We start from the raw sequence: 18,652 nt of genomic DNA, 5'->3' as shown, positions 1-18,652 counted from the left end.
CTGTTCAAAATTTTGGGATCTGCTTGGTTTGCCATACTCTTTGTAAAATCTAACAAAACAAAACAACAACAACAAAAAAAAAAAAGAGCAGACTCTTTGTAAAATCTAACAAAACAAAACAAAAAAAAAGCAGCAAGACAGTGTTGCATCCTATATTTTTCTAACCATCTGGAAGACCAGGTGGTGGTCCCATAACATTCCCACTAACTACTATATGTCGGAGACCTCAGGCATGTGTGACAGGGACTTCCAAGACATCATTGCACAGAAATATATCCATTGAAATATTATTTTGGTTTTGCCATGTTTACAAACAAGAAAGCTTAAGTTATTTTTGCACAGATATTTTCATTTAACAAATACAAACTGCAACTGTTGGAAGGCTTAGAATGTTATTACGCTGTTTTATCTAGTTAATGTGACCCACATATAACTCCAGATGAAATTATTCCACTCACCTTAATGTGATACAAAGCCCTTAAAATATTTTTGTGAATCTCTTGGCAAGCTATGAAGTTTTCTACTAATGAGCTTCAATCCCTCTTTACACAAATAAGAGTATTAAAAAAACCCAAACCCTAAATGTCTATATTCCATAAACCCTTCTAATTCTGTCCCTTATGACAAATTCCCAAGTAAAATGTTCTAGATTCAGAGTTCTGAGTTAGCCAATACTCATACTGGATTTTTATTCAACACTGACTGATAATTTTTTGTGAAAAACTACTTTTTGATGCTTTCCCCCCCCTTTTTTTAGTGAGAAAAAATACTGCATTTTCCAATCATTTCCTGAAGCCTTGAGCCCGTAAAACTGTCAGATTCAGATTTTGGAATGTTTTTAACCTTTCTTTTTTTAATATTACTATTTGTATATACAACCAGAGTACAGCTGGGGGGAAATATTACTAAATAAATAAAGTCCATGTAGCAATACTGGAAGGTAACGGACTATGAAATCAGAGCATTCCCGTTACAGCATGACAGATGGTCAGTTTGTAATTCTCAAAACATTTCTGTGAAAATGTACATGATATATTCATATCTCATGGCTCCTACAAGGAAATCTCATCATTTCCACATGCACTTGTATTTAATCAGTTGCAAACTGCAGAACAATCTGTGTGCTTGGTGCCTACTGATTAAATGCTAAATCTTTCAAGGTTTTAAAGGCAAAACCCAAAAAAGGTGCTGAAATTTCACAGTTCACAGGCAGTGGCGTCTAACCCACAGCTATTCATCTAGAGCAGGAGATGTGGCAAGATTATGTGAAAGGAAACTTTATGAAGGCTTATAATGGCCAGTTTTGTGCTGTTGCTCAGCTGTTTGTTTTGTTACCACTTGGCCTTGCCTTGCACTCCAGTAAGGCCTTTTGCTGTAATTTATTTCATTCTCTTGACACATCCTTCATCTGTCTTAATGCTTTATTTTTCCTGTTTTGATTAGAAGGCTAAATTCTACAAAGCATTAATGTCACCACCTCCCGTCACCCCACAGCATCTCTGCACCCCGCACAGGAAATATTTCATGAGATATACGGTTTCTCAACCCGAGAGGCTCAGGCAGAACACTGAGCGATACACTAGGGATACAAGTGCAGGAAAAATAAGAAAAGATGGAATGGTTTTGTTCAGATTTAGGCTGAAGAACACAAAGTCTGGCTCACGTTCCTTAACCTGTCATTGCTGTGTGTGATCCTGGGGAAAAAACACATAGGGCCAGATGCAGAAACGAAAGTAGGACCTTACAGCACTTCAGGGCTAAAATACAAGGTGTCTGTACACTGGGTTATGTGCAGCAAGCTAGCTCAATGGATGATTCTCCTCCAACATAGAAGATAATTCTACACGCTCAAAGAGAAGAAACATCCTAATTTTACCAAGCTGAAAGAATAAAAACGTAAGCCTGTCTGTGCTGCATAATGCAAGCGAAGAGAAGGTGTCTGCGACTTACCCCTCCAACCTTCTCAAAATGAGAAGCGTCTTTCTTGAAATCAGTGAGCGTTCCATTGAAATACCAGGTGAAGCTGATGTCCAGTACAGGATCATGCTGAACCTGGCAAGGCAAGACGACACTTTCTCCGACAGTGACATCCATGTTGGAAGGTGCCAAAATAATCCTGGTTGGCTCTGTTGAGAGGAGAAATATCAGTTACTGGATTCCTGTATTGCTGAGCTTTGCTTGCTACTAATATTCTACCATGTGCTTCAAATCTGATTAATGACAGTCACTTCAAATTATGCAGCTGGACTATAAATGCTACTGCCCAACCCCTCTTGTGGAAGCATTGTGTCCTTGTACATTTACCAGTGGGAGCTACTCAACATTGAAAAGGGAAATTTTAACCTGCTGTGTACGGGCCAATATACTTTACAGAGCTAAATGCACTGCAGCCCACAGCAATGAAATTATCATTCAAGAGTGTGTGTGGTTTTCAGCAATAACACTCATGTTTTGGAGCAGGAAGCTGTAGCAGCAACCACTGGGAAGATTAAGAGGTGGGAGTGAGAGAAGGAGCTAATAAAATCTGGAAACTACAGGAAATCCACATAGGGTAGAATGCATTGCGTATTTGGGTCCACATATCACATAGAACATAAATAGTGTAATTAAGAATAGCTGCTTGTTATTCCAGAATCACACTAATAGAGAAAAATTTCCAGTACTGTAAATACTGTGAAAATAAAATTTAATTCTATAAATCCTTTGTATATAATTCTATTATTTGTATATATAGGGGTATGAATCATTTAGGAGCATGGATTGAAAATGTGAAACTGTTAATTCACTGAACAAAATAATTCTGTTTGGATCCATGAGATATATGGGATCTGTAATGCAGTAGGATATTGGATAATTCTGAGTTTGGAAAATCTTTCAGATATTCCAATCTTTAAAAAAAAGAACATAATGAGAAAAGACAGTCTTCAGCTAAACTTCACAGACCACTTGTCCTTTTAATCCAGTATTTCAGACAGCAGCTAGGAATGGAGGACTTAGAGGAAGGGGCATGAACCCTTTTAACAGTAATAACATATGAAATTCACTTTTGAAAGACTTTAGATTTTACTGCCCATGAAGTCCCTGAATACTCGGGCAGCTGGAGTTTCTGCCACATCTTCTTTCATAAGTAAACAGCATAGAGTTCCTTAGGGCTAAAGAGATTGTGGATTGGAATAGAAAATTACCTTAAATATTTTTAATTTTCATTATTATTCTTCCCCACAAGTTAAAAAAAAAAACAACCCAAACTTAAAAGCATATGAACAAACCCCTGAGTCTCTTTCCTCTCAACAAAAGAACTATAATAAATATCCTTTATCTTTATACATTGTTAAATATACAACTTCTCACGCTCTTTGCTTTTCATCACGTTTAGTATTTTTTTTCAATAAACAAAATCAGACTCCAAATCTTTGCAGACTTGTGTTGCAGAGTTTGCAGTTCAGCTTACACCACCGCACAGACGACCCCACTCCAGCTCACCCACCTGTAACTATTAAGTTTGTTGAGCCACTGGCTGTTCCAAACTGGTTTGCTGCCAGGCATGTGTAGCTTCCAGCATCAGCTTTGGTCACATTGGCTATTCTGAGTCCTCCATCCTTTAATAACGTGATTCTAAAAAAAATTATGAAGAGATTTTTAAAAGTTGCAGCTTTGGTTTGTAGAAAAAAATGCTTTAATACTCATATTGTTACTTTTGATGTATCAAACTGCATCAATTACCAACCTGATGTGTGAAAACTTTGCAGCCATACCACAAATTTGAACCCATCCAAATATCATTCACCATTTTTGGACACCTATAAAACCAATGTTTAAGATATATGTGTGTGTGTATATATCTATCTATCTATATATATGTTGTAAGTTTGTGAGAGATATCCCACATTAACTCCATCTTTTTCAGCTGCACAAATTGAAACCAGAAAATTCTTCAACTGTATTATGTTCTCACCTCATGCAGTCTTGCATGGTAACTTTGAAATAACTCTACATCATTATGATGATGATGCAATGTATTTTTTTCATAAGCAATCCACATTTTGCACTTTTCAGGATTCATAGAAGCCTAACACACGCTGCATTGATGCAAATAGCTCATTTGCTCAACTGCCTCTGTAGAGCAGGATTTAGCCCACGCAAGTATAAACTAATTAAAAAATTAAAACGAGGTAGCAAGACATTGTATATATATATTTATATATAGAATATATTAAACAGAAAAAAATGCACTTAAAAATCCACAGGAACAGCAACTTCAAATGTCTTTAAGAATAAAACCATGTAAGAAAATGAACACTGTTTAGAAAGCAAACTGTGACTTCACACTGTTGCAGACTTCTGTCAGTTTATCACCGATGCTGAGCAGGAGTGACCTGCAGACATGTTAGAGGTATGCTTTGTGTAATGACTTGAAGGAAAAAAAATTGCCCCCACCCCACACAAACTCCACCAGTGAGAACCATGCCTAATGGACAGACAGCATGGAACAAAACAGAAAAATGCTGATAAAAGATGTGGACAAAAGAAGACTTGCATTACTGATACAGACAGAAGAGCACCAGCATCCCAGCAGTGGAGATGACATCCCAGATAACAGCACTGCAAAGGTAAGGCTATTTTTTCCTATTTCTGGTCCTCCCATCTGTCACATGTTCTACCAAGTCTTCCCTAAGATCACGCAGAGCAGATATACAACTAACTGTATATAAAAATGTCCAGAATAATTAACAAAAAAGTAAACATTTTTTCTGATACGCCTAATTCTATCTCTGATCACATCAATCCATTTCAAAGGCACCAATGCATCACAGCAAAGCTGTTCTGTCGGTTCCCAAAGGACCATAGCTAGAAGGTATTTTGGAAATGCCCCAAACACCCACATCTAGCTACACAGAGCCAACAGAACAGCAAACAGCATCAGCACTCCAGGCGAACCTCTAACCGCATTAGTTGGAGTCTTACACAGTTGTCAGAGTAAGTATCAGCTGAGAAGGCAGCAAATGTCATGAAACTTAACAGTGCCATCCTCCCTTTCTCAGAGACTCAAGAGGATTTTGCCTTCTCGCTTGCATATACTTCATTATTAGCCTTCTTCTTTAATCACTACAAAATTAATTAATTACACACCCCAGCTCCTCTTTTTATTTTTAAGATACTTGAGGAAAATCAGTATCAATGGATCTCCATCATTTGTCCCAGCTGAGATTCAGTTCTCTATAGTTAAATACACATTACAAAAAGTAGATAGAAGTCCGCTGTGTTGGGATCGGGATCACCGCCTTTCTTCTCAAAACTTCTCCCAAGCATGGGATAAGCAGGACGCTCACTTGAAAAAAACAGGTTCCTTGCTCTTATGGCATTCACACACTGTAACTAACAGCTCAGTGGGAGCAATTCTCCATGTGAAGCTCCACAGGTGCTGCAGTAGCTCATGAAGAATAACACGAGCTTGAAGCTGCAGCGCTGGCTGCAGCGCAAGCCTGGAAAGACTTTTAGGACTAAAGGCAGGCACGGCTGAGACGTGCTGGTGAATGCACCGCCTTAGATTTAATTGCACTGCCAAAATAAAAGTTGGCCCATAAAAGGTATATGCTTCAGTACACTGCACTGTCATTAATTATTTATAGTGATTTATATTATAAATAATACAGTGTTACAATGGTATTTTTTAAAAAAGCAGTTCAGTTGAATCCATATCTCAGAGAATAATTAAGTTGGTAAATAAGGGCAGCAGAACATGACTCTGGAGTTTGATGTGTTCAGTGATCCTATCCTTCACCCTTATCTTCTCGGATTCTCCAAAACCACGATCACTAACCGCGGACCGCGGCAGTGGGAGTCTGTCAGGGCTCTGCAGTTATGCTGCTCCCGTCCCTTCACAGCAACTTCACCTCATCCTCAAGGCCACATGGAGACTGCATTTTAAACGTCTGAAAGCAGGACTCTGGATTCCTTCCACAGCTGCACTGCTCTTTACAATGAAACACACTCTAGAAATAAGCACAACTTTTAATTGTTTTTCTTAATTATTTGGAATTGCATTTTATATTTTCTTAATAAAAGGTGTTGCAACACTCAAGACTGTAGCTGAGATGTATTTCCTTCAGGCAAAGGTGATCCAATAACAAAATTAACGGGTGCAAAAGTACAAGAGATAACAGGTCACTTTGTTAGAACAACAGACAAAAGCATCTTATTTGGGGAAGAAAAAGAGTTCTAAATGGACAGACAGTTTAATCAGTTTACATTTGGAAGTAAGCATCTTTGAATCCTCCAAAGTACACCGAAGTACCTAAGCCAATGTGGTGGCATTTGAAGCGTATCTGTAAGGAGGATGTGCTTCATCAGTGTCAGCACAGCTGACCTTCCTGAAGCTTACTTCTTTTGGAAAATTTGTAAGTAATATTTGTTTGCACTTTATATTAGATAGAACATTTATAATTAATTAAATCATACAGTAGGGCTTATAGATATTTTAAATGTGTTAAAGACGTGATTAACACATGTTATAGGTAACTATAATGACATCAATAAAATGTGTTAACATGCATCAATTATGGTTGTAAGCGAGCTATTGAATTGTTGGATTTTCTAGCTATCTGTATATTTTGCAAAGGCATCATCTACTTCGAAGCAGTTTCCATTAGAAAAAAATGCAAAACCAAATAAAAACCCAACAGTGTTGACAAAGCCTGAGATCAAACAAAGGAAAAAAAAAAAGAGGATTGGGGTATAAACCAGAAAGTGTCTATTGTTAAAGCAAATCACATTTAGAGTGCTCTGAGCTATCTGCACGTCTAGCTTGCCTAAAATAATTAAGCAAGAGTCTTATGAAAACCAAGATATAATTAAGAATCAATTGTTTTTCTATAATTAAAAAGAAAAACAAAACAACCCAAGAAATCAATTCTAAAAAAATTGTCAAAAGAAAATATTTACTATAAATCAGAAAGAGAAACTCTACTTTTTCAATTACAAAACAGTAAATGCAGCACAGCCTGTGAAAACACTAAACCCAGAAACACTACCCCTTCCTGTTGCTGAAACATTAGACAAACCGAAGCTTTTAGTATACTGAAAATTGTTAGATATTCACACACTGTGATAAAACAAATGTACTGGAAGTGATCTGGATCTCTAATACAGAAAAATAACACATACTTTGGCATTCACTGTATCTACAAGAGTTTTTCCAATACATTTTGCTGAAGGCCAGTAATTTTCAAAGTAAATTCCATTTTCAAAAACCTGCACACTTTTGATGTACTGGCAAACGTCAGAAACATTTAGCCCTGTAAAGCAGAGATAATTGGTGGAGTAATGATTTGGCACATATCTGTTTGCACAACTGGAGACTGATTTAGGACCTGTTTGGTCATCAGATCAAAACATCATTGACAAAATCATCATCTCTCACTAACTCTTGAGCAAAATTGTGGGAAATCAATCTTTGAGAAGATTCTTTTTTTTCCAGTAGTCAAAGGGATGGTATAAAAACAGCCCAGCTAAACAAACCCACAACAGCCAAATGTTTTCACTCATGTCCGTGCTCTTTGACTGAGGTCAACAGAATGGGGAGAGGGATTAACCAACTTCAGGACGCCAGGGTTCCTGACTTGAGAGGCCCACGTTGGTAAAACTATGAGAGTCTTCCTGTCCCACCTGAACTAGGAGAACATATTTTTCCTGTGAAGGGTGGTGAGGCAGTGGCCCAGGTTGCCCAGAGAAGCTGTGGATGCCTCATCCCTGGAGGGGTTCAGGGCCAGGCTGGATGAGGCTTTGAGCAACCTGGGCTAGTGGGAGGTGTCCCTGCCCATGGCAGGGGGGTGGAACTAGATGATCTTTAAGGTCCTTTCCAACCCAAATCATTCTGTGATTTGGCATTACAGATCTTCCAGACAGCTGAGGGACTTCAGTGGGGTTGCAGTCTCCATCAATTCTACTCAGTCTGTTGAGTTTTATACATGACATTATAATTCATTACTAGTTATCTTAGTTATAACTGACCATGGAGAAATCCAACTCTGAAATGAGTGCATGTACTTCTCACACTGATAAATTATTTTACTATTGATTCTATGATTCTGTGGTTCTACTGTTACAGACTGCACCAAATTTTCACATTTTCAGGTATTGTCAATCTGAGCTCTGTCAACTTCAGTATCTGTACTGTAAGAATACTCAAGCTATTCTGCATTCACTGTCCCCATACCTACTTGCTCAGGGAACTGGGACAGCAATATCTAGAGTCAGAGAATCATAGATTGGTTGGGGTTGGAAGGGACCTTAAAGACCATCGAGTTCCAACCCCCCTGCCACTGGCAGGGACACCTCCCACTAGCCCAGGTTGCTCAAAGCCTCATCCAGCCTGGCCTTGGTTTGCATAGTTGTACCGTACTGACCAAAATCCTGTTAAATTGAAATGTTGGTGCAGTACAACCACATACACATGACTAAGGGCCAGAATATGTCTCAGGATCCAAGACCACAAGGCTACCACATGAAATTTAGTGTCATTAATGAAACTGTTAATGAATGCAAATTTGCTCATCTTCCTGTGACAATAGTTTATTACTAAAATAACAGACATAATCAAACTAAGAAATTGCTGCCTTTTGGTCAGATTATTCAGCAGAAAAGACAACTATTTTAGAACCTTATTGTAATAAACATATACACATTGCTTTACAGTTCGTAACACTTCAGTACAAAGGAACAGTGGAAAAGTGGGTCAAAACTGTCTTTTTATATATCAATCAAATTCCAACTAAATTAAACCAGACTCATTAACAAGAAAGTCAATGAAAATAAGAGGTCCTATTGAAGTACTGGTAAGTAAACGCATTACTTTCCACAGCATTTCAAACCGTAATGCAAAATAAAATAAAAATACTTAATTCAAACTGTAGGGAAGATAAAACCAGTAACTGATACTTCTAAGAATCATGCAACATTCTATCAGGAATTATTTCTCATCTTTTCTTTCCCTCTTAATTTGACATCACTTCGCCACACTTAAAGATGCTGAAACTGGAGATTTTTAAGATAATTGCACCGGAACGTCTTTTAGTGAAGTTAAAGTTTGCAGCATCTTTTCATCTTTTTCTAGTTTTGGTAAATCTAGAAACATCTAGCAGCAAAGGCGGATATGTTTACAGGTGAAACGCTGCTCCACGTGATCTCAAAATCCCTTGTATTAATCTGCTTCCAGTCAGGTATTTTAGTCAGGAACACAGGGCGCACTAGAGCCAACACGCAGCAACTGTCTATATATAATCTACATATAATCTATAATATATATCTAATTATACATCAATTAAAAATCATATACATACATAAAACATTTAAAGAAATCTTTAAAGGGGTTTACTAGGTTGTAGTATATTTGGTATGTCTTATGGTTTGTTGAGTTAAACTAGCATGAAGTGCATTTAACCTTGGTTAAATGCGTAGTATATTTGGTATGTCTTATGGTTTGGTGAGTTAAACTAGCGTGAAGTGCATTTAACCTTGGTTAAATGACTAATTCTCCTTTTTTTAAGGATAAAAGAAAAATAAAAACTTCATCCATGTGGAGATGGAGGTGTTGCAGGTCAGCTTTTCAACACAGAACAACATATGTGAGGGCAACTATGGTTTGCATCCTCTGCTCTCTCTACCTGGAGACCCTGGGGACTATGGTCTGCTACCAGTAGACGCTGCTCCAGATTGATTTGGAATAAACAAAACCTATCTGTGGCTTAAGGACTGCAGATAAAACATACTTCAGATAAATTTTTTAATCTATCTGTGGCTTAAGGACTGCAGATAAAATGTACTTCAGATAAATTTTTTAAAGGCCTTATAATATGAGATGGTTGGCAAGGAATAGCTTGAGCAAGTACAAGCTGCACCCAGTGTGGTGGTACACACTACAACCATAACAAGGGGTGAAAAATTACGTGTGCCAGGTAATCAGTACCCTCAGTACCTGATCTGGCAGTCATTACAGACAAGAATTCTTGCTAATTCATTATTGTTATGCTCACTGCATCACCCAAAATGATATATTTCAAAGGTTCAAAACTGCATTCTGGTGGGAAGCGTATCTCCCTTCAATACCAAATTAATTTAATTCCCATTTTCTGTCTTTCCTTCTGCGTGTTCTGCAGTGACCCCTATGCTTTCGCTTCTCTCTGTATTCCACTGCTCTTTACTAACTCTACTGAAGATACTAAAAAAAAAAAAATAGAAAAAATCACATATTTTGTAAAACTAACAAGAAGCAAGATTGTATTCTTCAATGTTGAGCTATTTCTCAGTCCAGAGCTCATGAATCCATTTTGAACTGTATTTTCTTCCCTTCACAAGACATGACACACATTCAGCTCATTTAATTAAAATTTACTGAGTCATTATCCAAATCTTCTACATACTGAAAATGCAGCACCATTTAAAAATAAATTAAGAATACAAGCAACAGTGCCATCAAAATGAAAATCTTTCAGGCTTACTAAAGCAATGTGGTGAGCACCTCCAGGAAAACATAAGCTCTCTTACGACAAAATACTATGAATACATTGAAGCAATGCTGTATTTGTGCTTCACTTTTATTATTCAAATGGGAATTTTCTTAAAACATACCGATTCTATCTGTTTTGCTGCATCTTATCTGACTTTTTCACTTTTACAGCTGACATTAAGGACTAGTTCTACCCTCATGCTAAGCCATGTTTGGCCTCTAAGCCTTCACCTCCAGGAAAACATAAGCTCTCTTACGACAAAATACTATGAATACATTGAAGCAATGCTGTATTTGTGCTTCACTTTTATTATTGAAATGGGAATTTTCTTAAAACATACCATCATCTGTGTTGCTGCATCTTATCTGACTTTTACACTTTTACAGCTGACATTAAGAACTAGTTCTACCCTCACCTCATGCTAAGCCACGTTTGGCCTTTAAGCCTTCCAGAAAGCCTTCCCAGTTTAGGTACAGTCCAAACCTGCATGGTCCTATACCATAGTGCTGGTGGAGTGTGCTTACACACCCTCAGAAGAGGAAATGCTTCAACATTTGTGTATGTTTACAACAAAACCCAAAACATTACGCTGTGCCCATTCTCTACCAACATGGAGTAACGCCACTGCACCACAAGCAGACCTACCCAAATCAACAAGAATATGGTTTTATCGAGTCAGGGCAAATAGATTTGGGAAACAATACATGTATTTATTCACACTGGATATAGTGCAAGAGCTGGTCCCTTGCGGGACCTGACTCATGGAGACAAAATAACTTGCTGCACTCTTTCTAGACTGTGATGTCCTTCTTGCTCTTTACAAGCAAATAGGAATTGTAAGGGAGGGGAATGGCAGTCTCCATCTCACACTCCATCTCTGTCTCTCCTAAGGAGCGCTCTGTGAGCCTGAACCCTACTGTAGGTCTGAGCTCCAAATGTCATTAAGCTCATTCTGCCTCCCCTCCCTCCACAGGTAAGGAGCATGCTGGATCTCTGTGGCCACCATCACCCCTTTTGGGAACTCATTCCTCCCTTTTTCTGCCATTAAAGACGACACCTCTCCCAAGAGTCTTCTTCATTAGAAATGTAGTTAATAGTTGAAAAACATAGCGCTAATTGGAAAGTTTCCTGAACTGCAGGAGTTGTAGAACTGCAAGAAATTCATGAATTGCAGTTATTCATAGCAGACAGTGATGATCCCCAGTACTTTCTGTGAAGAATCATGTTTCTGCTTTTCTCTGAAGGTGAGTGTACTTCATTTAGATTAATTCAGGATTATTGGCTTGTTATTATGTTTCCTCAGTAAGCCATTTACAGTGTCCTGTCAAAAATATAGTGGGAGACACTTTGGGCCATATTTTGGAAACACTTGCAGTTTGCAGAACTACAAACCATAATTTATGTTTGTAAATCTAAGCAGGCAGCATCATGTATGATCAATACATTTTCAGAAACTGAACATAACCTTCTTTAGACTGGTACCATCACCACAAATGAAACTGGGGGGTCCTGCTTTTGAAGGACAATCCTAAGCAACCATTAAGACCAGATCTGACGCCTATCCAGACAGATAGCTCACAAAGCAACGCTGAAGTGGTGGCTGGAATGCTCTTTGCTTGGACATGTGTGGAGCCCTGTAAGGTCCAGGCATGCCTGGCAGCTTTGAGTATCATGAATTGAACCCACACAGGTTATCTGAAGGCTGACAACAGGCAGGAACAGGAAGGATACCATTCTTCCTGCCTTTTTATAGAAACGGTATGGGGACAAAACCTAGCAGTTTTCCTAAATGGAGAACATCAAGTGCTATGCATTTATGTACATGCTTTATAAAAGTGACCATAAAAATAAGAACAAATGAGAATCATCAAAAGAAACAGGTTTCACATGAGTTTTAGAGATCATTGTAGCCCTGTGTTACACACTTACTTATCAACGTGATACTATGGCATTACAAGATGAAGGGAGGCTTCACGCAGAAAGAAAAAACAACTAGTGTTATTTTGAATGAGATTTTGCTTGCAGGCATGCAACCAGCTAGCAAGTCTGTGGTACCATGTCAAGCTCTGCAATGACAGATGCCTAACCTTCTGCCAAATTGCCCCATTTGACAACACTTGAAAACTATTGTGGTCCCTGTAAAGAAAGAGACAAAGCTGCACAGATCAAGGTGACAACAAAGTGCCCAAATCTTTTGGGTGCAAGGAAAGAGTTCTAGCCTTAACAATGGAGTGAATAATGGTCTCTATTGCAGCCTCTGAAAGCTCTGATCTACCTGGCAGCACTTACAAATTTCAAAACAAAACCATGATGTGGTGTTTTACAGGAATAGGACTAGAAGAATGAAATCTGGTTCAGAAATAACTTCCCGATGAGAGGCTAAGTTTTGTACAACCTAACACTAAGTCCTAGAGGATCAGGGAGACATGCATGAAATCACAACACACTGCCATGGCAATCCTCCTTCAAAACCAAAGTTTTCTCAGTCTCATGTCTGGACTTTCAGACACTTCAGTGATACCACTGTCCCTGAATTTTCTTGCTAAGTACAGGGTGATAGCAGAGCACAGCAACAGGAACACTCGCAGCCATCCTGTCCTCACTGCTCCCAGGCAAACCCTACAACTTTCTGCGGCTGTTGCTGTGACTACAGTCTGTATTTAACTCAGATACGCCAGCAACTAGCTGCAGAAAGGCTGACCTCAGGGCAGACTAAACTCCTAAATAGTTATTCGGCTTCTCTGAGTTTCTACAGCCTGTACTGAGTGCCGAAGTGCTGCAGCTGGAATATCCTAAGTACCAAACTGCTTAGTTTCATGCTAAATCAGATCTGTAACTACCTTAATTACACCTTTCATCCAAGGAGTCTTTTTCCTGTCCCAGTTCAGTACCTGAAACTCTCAGTCCATGAAAATACCAAAACGTAAACCAGAAAGCTTGAAAAGGCAGAAGCCCCCAATGCTGGAGAGATGCAAAGCAAAAGGCTGCACTAGAGTACGGAGAGGTACACCTCTGCACAGTTTGATTTTACAATTTAATCAGTAAACTTGGGCAATTTTGGTTTATGACTAATTCAATAGTGTTTTAATGGTTATTGCTAGAAAAATGTTTACATGTTGTTGGAAGTCAGTAATTAGGGATACAGGCAAATCACACCCTCTCCACTGAGAAATACTAATGCCAAAACACATTCACTTTCATGTGAACACTAAAGCGATGGTGACATACATCATTACTGGTAGATAAAGTTCATGGTTGCTTGCAAGGAACCCGAAAATGTATTTTCATTTTCTTTTTGTGTTTTCATCTACTAATTTTGGGCCTCCCAATTAGTTTGTTTTTCTCCCCCCTCTCAGCCACATTATCACCATGGCTGTAATATCCCTCATCTGCCTCCTTGCCAGCCTTTTCAGAGTATTTTGTTGAAGGCTTTTAGTACTGTTTTATAGGCTTTGCCTTCCCAGTTTTCTCTCAGTACCTGGTTCTCTCTAAATCAGGCCAAACTCTACATTAAACTGAAAATAACATCTAGCCCTTGACCTTAAAGAAAGCAATATGCATGCACTCTCAGTGCTCAGATACACCGACCGTTAAAACCCAACAAAACGCCTCCCCCCCCCCCCCGCTCAGCTAGACAGAATTCCGAAAGACTTCACCACTATCTGGATCTACAGGTGACACTATTGCATAAAAAGACACAAAGAAGCTTTTTGTAAGATTAAAACCAAAGTAACTTGATACCTTTCATTTTCGTGTAGCTGCTCACCTCCCTTCTTCCAAGAACACTTGGCCTTAGGGGAAGCTTTGGGTTTGCACTCAAAATCAACTGTGCTGCCTATTTGAACCTGGATCAGTTTCTTCATTGGATTCTTCGAAAAATCTGGAGCAGAAGCTAAAACGAAAGGGATAGTAATAGTGAAACAAACCACTTTTAATGATATTAATGATACTACTATTTAGCACTTACATGACACTTCTCAGATTCCAAACATAACTAAAAACATGAAACAGTTCAAACAGACCTTCTATTGGACAATTATGATATTTCTCCTCCTTATACTGGTACAAAAGTAAAGGCCTCAGTTGTGCAGAGTGCGTCGCCTAACGAACCACGCACAGACCACACCAACTTCATCTGAGCTGAAGCTCAGTGAGCTTTAAGCACATGCCCAACCTTTACGCTTTCCTAAATGTCAGCGTACATGACTTGTCTCAGTCCAGGGACGCCAGGCAACACCAGCAGTCTCATTAAAACTCCAGGAACTGGTTGGCTTCTAGCCAAGTAAGACTGCATGTCGCATCAGATAAATTAGAAGACATAAAATTACAGCGCGGCTCGTTCTGAGTGGGTATTTTTCATTAACAGTTAAGAAAAGGCACATGGCTTCTACCTATACTAACTTCTACCTCTACTTCAAAAGGAAATTCCGTATTTTCAGACACCAAGGCTGAGAGAGCAGTCTGCTGATGAACTCTAACTGTAACAATATAAAGGAAATAACTCATGTCCCCAAAACACGCTGCTCTCACAGGCTTAGTTTTGAAATCAGTCTATGTTGGGAGGTAGAAATCGCACAAGCATGAGTGCATAAGGCAGCCACGAGCTCAGCGTTTCCCTCAAACAAATGGTTGTTGTTATTTTAGACTGAGACACAAACTGTTTGAATGACTGAATGACAATCCCTTGTCCCCTCAGTGGAGAAAGGTTACACATGAGAGCAGCCTCTTGCTTTTAAATGACATGGCTCCCCGGGGAGTGCTGGGGCTGCGGTGCAGAAGGTGAGTGCAGCTGACTGATGTGCTCCAGATCACGGGAGCAGTTTTAATCTTTGGGCCTGTGTCCAAGTTCTCATCTCTGCTCTTCCCCTAATTAATAATTTAGCTGTGTCCTGTTTTAAAGCAATGAATGACTGGACCGCAAATCCTCTGGAAGCAGATGAGTCAACTCCTCGGCACTGCAGATAAAAATATCAGGTTCACAAAAATGTTTATTTCAGTGATAGCATCTGAATGAGTTAAATTTGAGATCATGGCAAAGTGGAATATGAGGCAGAAGGAGAGTGTGTGGAGAGGGAGAATGAGGTTTGTGTTTCAGTGGAAAAGCAAAAGCTTACCTACAACCCGGAGCTCTGCACTCGAATAGATGACACCATGTTTATTTTCAGCTATGCATTGGTATCTGCCAGAATCTGTCAGATTTAGATTTGATATTGTAAGTGCACCATTTTCAATTTGGATCCTTCCCTGAATATTAAGAAAAATATCTTTATTGATGATATATTTCCTGTGAAAAATTTAAAATAAGTAAGAAATATAAATAGGACAGCATAAATACAAAAAAATGGAGTAAATGTAGCAGCATAAGCATAAGAACAGTTCTAAAATAAGTGACACGACTGCATCGTGGTATGGCAACAGCGATCAAATACAGACTTGTCAACGGTGTATGAAATCGACTCTTCAAACTTGCTCGATTTCACAGAGGCTTTGTAATCTTAAATATCCTCATATTTCCCCAGAAATAAGGACAAAATCATACCAGGCTCCTCACGACAGACCAGAGTATCCAAACTATACAGATGGCACTGGCATTTCATACTATTTAGAGACTTCACACATGCCATTTGCTAATGAGCTCTCTGTAATACTATGCAGAAAAGATTCCAAGAGTTATTAGAAGGAATACATGTTTAAGTGCCTTAGAGCTGACAAAGCTATAGAGGTATAGGGATCTTCTCACCTTGCTTATTCTTGGAAAGCTACATGAATTCCAGTAAGAAGTGATTAATTTGAAGGATAGAGTGGTGGTAGGAACTGGTGAGAAAAGGAACCAGTGACAAAGACAAAACCAAAGGAGCTTCTCCTTTGGGGAAAACAAGAGAAACAATAACGAATCCATAAGAACAAAGGACTTGCTCATAAACATCTTCTGTGGTTTTTCTGGAGGAGAAGTGAAACCAAATGATCTGGATGTGGCTCAGTAGCCTTTTCTTAAGGGGAGGTACTTAGATTTGCCCCCGCTGCAGGGTGACTTCGGCTATCTATGGACAGCCAGGACAGCTCAGCTCAGCTCCCACCTTGACAGGTCCCTTCCCAGTTTACTGCAAGGTGCTCAGCCGGTTAGACAAAGCACAATATCCCAAAGAGGAACAAGCCCAAGTCTCTGTGTCTTGATCCTCTCTTTAGCATCCCAAGCTGCCCTCCTCACTCTTCCTAAAAACAGATTATCTTCTGGAGAAGTGGAGCTAAGTGGAAGAGGGAGACCCAGCATGAACAAGAATTATTGCAGTAAAGGAGCTGAAGACAACTGTGATACAGAGAGAATTCTTCTAACGTCTCCTCAGCACCGGCTTTCAAAGCGTTTGTCCTACAGTTTACAGCCCTTAAATGTTTTCAGAGTAAGTCACACTTAGGCCCTCACACCATGCCAAAAGGCAGGACACCAATGCTCAAAAGTGAAGGAATGGGAAGACTGAATGACAGAAGGTATTTTTGTACTTACTGAGGTAAAAAAAATGCATTACCTTGGTGACATAGTGTGACATGGTAACAATGCTCTTAAATCACTGAGATGAGATTTTGCAATCCCCCACTTAACCTGTCCACAAAACACTGCTATTCCTTTTAGTGAACATATACCTACAGCACTCTGAATGGCAAGAAGTGTTTTCGAGTGCTTAGATCAGTTTTCACAGTAATCCACTGAATTCACTTGAGCAGTTGCTCTTCCATCTTCAACTGTAGGTGCCAACATTGAGCATAACACATCGGCCAAGGGCAAAATACCTTCCTGCAATGGGATAGTGCCCATAGTTTATATTCCTGATTACCTGAACTGGGCAGTTTTCCCAATGAAGCAGTGAGAATTAAAATCAATATGGATAGCAGATGCTTTTCTGCATTTCTGATCTGGGAGACCAAGTATCTCACCTTCTATGGACAACCTCTTTTCCCTGTCACAAAATTGATTACTTTCCATTAACTTGATTTAACAACTCTATTAAAGCAAATGCCTATGTTACCTTGCTGCTTATATTTCATTCTTTGCATCACATAATGATGTACTAGGAATTTTTAGGATTTTTTTCTTTCTTCCTCACTTCCAAGAAAATGTTTTCTTATTAACTTCAATGAAATGCCAATGGCAAGTATAACAAAATAATTTTAAGTTCTTTATCCCTCATTTATGGTTGTTAACATATAACTTTAATGAACTTCCTTCTCCAGTATTTCCTTGTATATTTATTTGTATGGTTCCATCATTGCTTTTAAATCTCCTTTTACCCGGGATGTTTTTGTACAACATAATTTGTTTGTGTTTCTGGTATTGTAGCTTTTGAAGCTTCCATCTGGATGCTCTTGACAAACATGAAAAACAGTATCAAATATTTCTTGTGACTAATTACATGGACTTTTGTGAACCATTAGTTATATGAAGTACCATTAATTTTACATAGCAGCATGTTTTTCAAAACAGAATGTTACCTCTACTGACAGTTGGTCTCCATTCTTCAGCCACCTGTATGATGGCTTGGGCTTCCCACTTGCTCTGCAATCCCAGTATAAGGTGTCCTCTACAGCAACTTCAATGTCTTTGATCGTCTGGATCCAGTGAGGTTTTGCTGCAGATAAAATACACATCAACAATGAAGACCCTAACAAGTTATTGTTCCACATGGGAATCCATGAGTTAATTTGCATGGCACCAATCTGTGGACTGGTTTGTACCACCAGCGAGTCTCACTGGTTCTGCTTCAAGTCACCTAATGAAATAAATTACTCACTCTTCCTTTTATATAAAAGAAAATTGAAATTACAGATCACTAAAGCTGAACTAGTGAAACCAATATGAAAATCACTAATGATTAAACAGCATAACTTTGAAATTGAGGTAAATGTAAGATAAAAAAATTAGTGGTAATACTGGAATTAAATAATTCCCATTGCTAAACCATCAAATTAATACTGAAGAGAATCCTTTAAAATCCTAAAAAACATTTAATGGTATGTCAGCCTTAGTTCTAAATACCATTTGAAATGTTTTCTAATGCTAGTCAGTACTTAACTGGATGAAATATATGAATATATGAGACTGGTTTTGAAAGTGTTAGTCTTACCACAGCATTTGGATGATGCAAACCAGAATA

At 38.7% G+C, this 18,652-nt stretch overlaps 1 protein-coding gene across 1 annotated transcript; it reads right to left on the bottom strand.

Annotated features, from left to right (window-relative positions):
- Positions 1–1,950: 1,950 nt before the first annotated feature.
- LOC104459729 (contactin-3-like) lies at positions 1,951–18,127 on the bottom strand (the record flags this gene model as incomplete). Its single annotated transcript, XM_010084738.1, has 5 exons — positions 1,951–2,126; positions 3,488–3,615; positions 14,247–14,397; positions 15,620–15,749; positions 17,991–18,127. Coding segments are annotated over 5 exons (722 nt in total), but the record flags the coding sequence as incomplete, so codon positions are not given.
- Positions 18,128–18,652: the final 525 nt, after the last annotated feature.

The sequence above is a fragment of the Pterocles gutturalis genome, unplaced genomic scaffold (assembly GCF_000699245.1).
Source record: "Pterocles gutturalis isolate BGI_N339 unplaced genomic scaffold, ASM69924v1 scaffold10500, whole genome shotgun sequence".
Taxonomy (NCBI): Eukaryota; Metazoa; Chordata; class Aves; order Pterocliformes; family Pteroclidae; genus Pterocles; species Pterocles gutturalis.
The sequence above is the reverse complement of the archived record's forward strand: the minus strand, read 5'-3'. Positions and strand labels throughout refer to the sequence as shown.